This window comes from Onychomys torridus, chromosome 14 (genome assembly GCF_903995425.1).
Source record: "Onychomys torridus chromosome 14, mOncTor1.1, whole genome shotgun sequence".
Taxonomy (NCBI): Eukaryota; Metazoa; Chordata; class Mammalia; order Rodentia; family Cricetidae; genus Onychomys; species Onychomys torridus.
In genome coordinates this window covers 47,222,388-47,228,387 of record NC_050456.1, presented here as the reverse complement: position 1 = coordinate 47,228,387, position 6,000 = coordinate 47,222,388, and the positions used below count along the sequence as shown (strand labels likewise).

Below are 6,000 nucleotides of genomic sequence, written 5' to 3'. Positions count from 1 at the left end.
TGCCTCAAGAAACAAAACAAAACACCAGAATTCTCGATACTTGCCTAAGTTTTGATTCATAACTTATTTTTTCCCTTTTCTTCAAAGAACTGTACATATCCAGAGTTGGTACTTAAGAGAAGAATATTTTTTCTAAGTAATAAGTAATTTTTCCTTTAGCTGTGTGTACTGTTTACCCAGCCATTGCCAGGAAACCCGAGGACAGGCCGTACTCTTCCTTACTGACAGCCCCGAATGCTGTTTCTTTCTTAAACACCACAGTAGGAGACACACAGTTGTATCAGCCCACAGTTTAACTCACCCACACTGGGAAACCATAGCAGGTTGTGGTAAGTATTCTTTTACTGAGGCAGAGTTCTGTCAGGGTGGAGTAACAATCTTCCCTTTCTAAATAACAAGGCCAGCACAATACATTTTTAAATAATGACCAAGGATTTTTTTTTTTTATTCATTAAGTTTTAGTATCATTACAGAAAATGTTATGGTACAGAGTTGTTTAACATTATTTTGTTTTTGCTCTTGATTTCCACTTGAATGCTGGTAACACTAATATCTGTACAAGATCAGTCTTTGATTTTATTTTTGTTCTGTACAATTTTAAATGTGTTGGTTAAAAAGGCTGTCAGCACTTAAGGAAGCATTTCCCCCAGTTTGTTTGTTCAAATAAAAGGTATCCAGTTACTGCCTGCGAGTACTGTGCCATGAGGCTGCTAGGGTGAGAACTTCCCTGGGTGCAGCAGGGACGTTCTTGCGGCAGGGCGGGGCCTCCACGCAGTCACTCCTCTTTTGGCACGGTGCACATAAACACGAGATACATGATAAGGAACAAGCCAAAGCTCTCTGTAAAGCAGTTATGAAGCATACTAAGAAGGGAAATCCAAGTGTTGCCTACGCTAGTATAAAGAAGCAGACAGCCTTGATTAAGAGCATAAGTAGTTGTATTTAAAGATGAGAAAACACAAGTTCTGCAGGCACCTACCGCTGTCTACTAAAAGCTATCGCTATCAGACCTAGCATCGAACACACAAAGCAATTTGCAAGAAAGGAAAATTTTGCTTTGATATAATCAGAATAGAGTTGTCTGTTAAGATTTATTCTTAGGTGTGTTTTTTCTTTAAAAGGTATTTAAATTCATTTGAAATATAGTTCAAGATGTTGACTATACAGATCAACTTTTATCCAGATCAGAAAAACTAGCTGTGCCGTTGCATATTACAGGATACAGTCAATGATATGTGGACATGCATCAAAGCTTTCTCCTGTTGGTGAACATCATAGCCGTCCAATGACCATGACATCCACCACCTCGCCCTTGTGGAGTTCCACGTACTGCTCTGTCTTTGGAGGTAGCATCAGTAATCCATTGGCGCTGCGCATGCTCATCAGACGGCTGCTCATCTGATTACCTGGAATGAAATATTCTCATTACTGCAGCACAGGCATCAGGAAGTACATGTGGAGAGACCAGCAAATGGAGTGCAGGGCTCCAAGGAGAGAGATGATGAGTCTTCCCAGTACCTTTCCAGGTGAAATGAATGTCCTAGATCCTTCACCTTCTCATCAAAACTTTAAAAACAAATACTAGATATCTTTTAAAGAATAAAATAGTACCTTATAGCCATTCAAAATGCCACAGAAATTCTCACTTCAGGGTGAATTTATATTTGTATAAAAATAAGTCCTTTTAGAAACTTAAGGACAGCAATAATAGCAGCTACCATTTAGGTGCTTTATGGACCTTTTATGAACTCTCTTACTTAACTCTTGCAAGATGCAAAAGGTCTGAGGTACAGTGCCTAGGGTCTTGCTAACTCGGCTGGTGGCCACCGTGCATGCAGAACTCTGTGATGACTCCTGAACTGAGTCACTGTTAGTGGATATTTGCAGTTGATACAGGGTCTTTTGTGGAGCAGGACCAAAACTTGGGCAAAATATGGCTAGAAAATTTGGGGAAAAGGTTTACAGTTGAGAGCTTTATACTTCAGAGCTAGAACTCTGAATTACTGACACAACTTTGTCCTTAAAATTTACCTAGGGTATAGTAGGGTCCATAAAGATCATATTATAATTTGGCTCTCTTCTCACATTTCAGGGTAACACAGCAACTGTGCTTTCCTTTCCTACCCACCAGTCATGTTCAGAGGGCTGCTTGAACTAACAGATCAAAATCTGTAATTCTATTTGTATATTCCAAATATTTAGCTAGAAAATATGGCTCAATGAAATAAGGAAACATTGTTTAAGAACAATTTATTTCATCTAACCTTTCAAAAAAAGAAGTATACAATAATTATTCATTTCATTATCGCCAAAGACAAGACATGATTGACAGAGTTGTTATTGTGGTTTGTTTTTCAGAATGAGTACACAGGCACCTCTGTGGGTGTGCAGGTGTGAATGACTGACCTGTACTCTGGGCCCAGGGCAGTGGTTCTTGGTGATGCCAAGTCAGTATACACCGGTGGTATTCTGGGCGAGGGTCCAGCTTTACGTCACATGACAACTACAGCATAAAGAGGCAAAGAGATTTAACTTGGTCACCTAACCACTTCTTAGAGCAACAGAGAAATAGTGAGCCTCGACAGATCATGTCCTTGTCAGTCTACTATTTCTGTCATTTCCATCTTGTTTTAATGAAGTCCAGAGGCTGATTGCTATGTAAAGAAGAAAGAATGCTAAGAAGCCAGTGTTCATAATGGGGGAAAAGATGGATAAAAAAAGTAAAGTCTACTGTATGGGTTATAATGATCCTGGACCTATGAAATGAGAAATTGAAGTAATATCTCAATATTGAAAGGAAAGGAGGTAGATTTAACAAACTCATCCATCCAGCAATATTTATTGTAGATTTAATATGTGCTAGGCATTATTCACCTACCCATTTGTAGAACTATTTTCAGTATACAAGGAATAGGCTTTTTCATATTTCTTATATTTTCTTTGCTGGTAGCAGAGCTTCCTATTTCTCCTAAATTATTTTGTGCTTTTCTCTTAGTTTCTCTCTCTGTGTGTTCTCCAGTAGTAAATTGCAGGAGCCGCTTACATGGCTGCTTTGCAGCCAGTTTTAAGGAATAGTTGGTAGATGTCAAAATGAAACAAATGTAAGGGTTCCTAAGAGCTGTGCAGTGTTGGATAAGCCATGTGTCAGAACAATGTGGACTTTTCCTGCTTCCTCAGTTTAGCAAGTGTGAAGAAGTAAATTCTCCATTACTGGGTTGGCTGTGTAATTCTGTTAGGACTTTGACTTTTTGATCTGATTATAATTCTTTTTCATTCAGGCTGGCCTTCCTTCCTGCCCTCCTTTCTCCCCTCCTCTCTCCCTCCATCTCTCTTTGTTTCTTCCTTTGCTAACGATTCTAAGAGCATCTCCCTACTCCTTACTGAAAGGAAGCTCCATTTGGGGGTAGGGGTGATTTGACACACAGGACACTATGCCTGGCTAGTTGATTTTAAATGATATTTTAGGGAAACAAGATGCTCTTATCTTTTTTCATTACAAATCCCCAGTACTAAAAGTATCAGTGTTAAGACTGCCAGTGGTCTAGATTTTCAAAAATGTTTTTATTTTATGTATATGTGTCCATGTGCACATGCAAGTGCCATAGGGTACACATATTGGGGTCAGGGAACAACTTTCAGGAAGTCAGTTTTCTCCCTCCACCACGTAGGTCCCAGGGATTGAATTCAGGTTTCAGGATTGGCAGCAGGTGCCTTTAACTGCCAAGCTATCTTAGATGTTTTTATACTATGTATCCTAATAATATTTTATTACTATTTCATCTTCTGTGTTTTATTTATTTATTTTTATTTCATGCACATTCATGTTTTGTCTGTGTGAAGGTGTTAGATCCCTTAAAACTGGAGGTACAGGCAGTTATGAGCTGCTATGTGGGTGCTGGGAATCGAACCTGGGTCCTTTGGAAGAACAGCCAGTGCTCTTAACCACTGAGCCATTTCTTCAGCACCTCTTCTGTGTTTTATATTCTTTTGGTCAACTAAGCACAGAACTGTGTCATATGTATGTTACTTTAAAACTTTTGAAAAGCAATAGCTTGGTTCTATAGGTTACGAATGTTGAGAAAGTCATCTGTTAGTAACACAGGAAATGTATAACTGGTGGAGTGGTAAGTTCAATCAGTAGTGTGGGGAAAGCGAACTCCTATTGTAGTGCATAGTCCTGTCTGGCTGACATGGTTCTGAACAGTACATTCGCCTTCTCCTCCTGAAGGGCCAGGGTTTTAGTCCTTGGATTGCACTTTTTGGATTTTTTGAAGAGCAGCCACCTACAAACAAGCAGGTTAACTCCTGTCTTCTATGAACTTCACTGGGGAGACAGTCTTACTTCTTACTCCACACAGTCTAGTGTGTGGTGCAGGCCGTTTCTGTCTGCTGGTTTGTTCTCAGGACCCACTAGACATTTGAAGACTTGCTCTCTGGATCCTTTTAAGTACTTTTAAACTTTAAGACATTTCATTTATTTTTATGTGTATATCTGTATGCCATGTATGTACACTGCCCGAGGAGAAGGCCAGAAGAGGACATCAGATCTCCTGGGACTGGAGTAACAGAAGGTTGTGAGCCACCACGTGGGTGCTGGGAATTGCACCTAGGTCCTCTGGAAGAGCAGCCAGTGCATTTGACTTCTGAGCTATCTCTCTTTATGTTGGAGGGAAATAAAAGTAAACCTTCCCTTCTACTTTTCATCACAAAGGAAAGAATATTGATACATTTATGAGAAAACAAATATAAAATTCTAGGCATCTATTTTGGGCAGTTAGTAATTGTTATCAAGGTTCCATTTTGGTTTCTGGTCATTAGGAAACATTACCCTGGCTTTGATGATGGTTGGCCGAGGATCCAAGATACCCTGCATCTTTCTCAGTGCAGGTACAACAAAGAGGTTGCAGGTAACCACAGCTGATACAGGATTCCCTGAAAGTCAACCAAATAGTTATTTATATTACACCACATAAAGATTCTTCAGATAATTATATCTGTCTATACAGTCAGGTATGAGAGAACATGATACAAGTGACTGACCATTAGTCTACTTCTGAATCACTCTGAATCTAACAGAAGGACAGAACAGAGGGACAGTTAACCACATGCTACAATGAGGTAAGAACTGAACCTTTTGGTCTTCCATGAAAATACAAAGAGGTCTGATACTCAGCTTTTAGGTACCATTTCTGCTTTCCTGAGAGCCTTGTACTGAAAGCAATTGCTAACCTTAGTGTGTGGGTGAAGAGTTAGAACCCTGGGCTGCCTGTGTGTAAGGCACACATACTCTCACACTGAGTACCAAGTAACTCAATTTTCATAAATTTTAAAATATATTCTTGTTATTTTAAGCATTTCTACTGTAGAAATATGATACAAATAAAGTATAGATATGAAATTATATCTATAACCACCTTTATACAGACACATCTTTAAATTTAAAATAGGGCACCAAAAGGCTTCAAGATGAGTAAGATCATGGTGTGAACTGCAACTTCAGCTCCCACTAGGAAGCTCTGTGCTCCGTGTATCTGAGGAACAGGGCCTTGGCGATTAAAGCTTGGTGGGACATAGGACTGTGCCCTCCTGTAGTAGAACTGTGTCCTTGTGGAAAGCAGAAGAGGCAGCACAAGTGTGCACGTCAGAGGCAAAGCCATGGGACTCAGAAGGGTGCACCTACGGCAGCGGAGCAGCTGGAGCAGCCTGTGACGAACATCAAGTTCTTTACAGTTATCTGGAGAATTTCAGAAATGTCACTTTCCTCTCAATCTAGATAGGCCGTGTACTTCAAAGGGAAGGGGGTGGCTACGTAAAAACAAAAACAAAACAAAACAAAAAAAACCACAGCGCTACAAAGAAGAGATTCCTATGGCTTGTCTGGTATCCTTAACTAGTGCTCAAGCTGTACTCAAGCTGGACAACTTTGACAAGCCCCAAACATTTTGTTTTGATACAGTCTTGCTATAAACCTTCAGGATGCCAGTGGATTTAAGGCAAACT

At 39.9% G+C, this 6,000-nt stretch overlaps 1 protein-coding gene across 21 annotated transcripts in view; it reads right to left on the bottom strand.

Moving 5' to 3' along the window:
- Positions 1-409: 409 nt before the first annotated feature.
- Gphn (gephyrin) overlaps positions 410-6,000 on the bottom strand; it is a 396,859-nt gene continuing 391,268 nt past the window's right edge. For 19 of the 21 annotated variants that reach the window (XM_036205531.1, XM_036205519.1, XM_036205528.1 and 16 more), the window contains 3 exons: positions 4,829-4,932; positions 2,407-2,503; positions 410-1,406 (listed from right to left, as the gene is read on the bottom strand). In XM_036205531.1, coding sequence (XP_036061424.1) covers positions 1,273-1,406; positions 2,407-2,503; positions 4,829-4,932 — 335 coding nt within the window. In that variant the 3' untranslated portion in view covers positions 410-1,272. The remainder of the gene's footprint in view (positions 1,407-2,406; positions 2,504-4,828; positions 4,933-6,000) is intronic. The other 2 variants (XM_036205522.1, XM_036205525.1) reach the window with 1 other exon arrangement.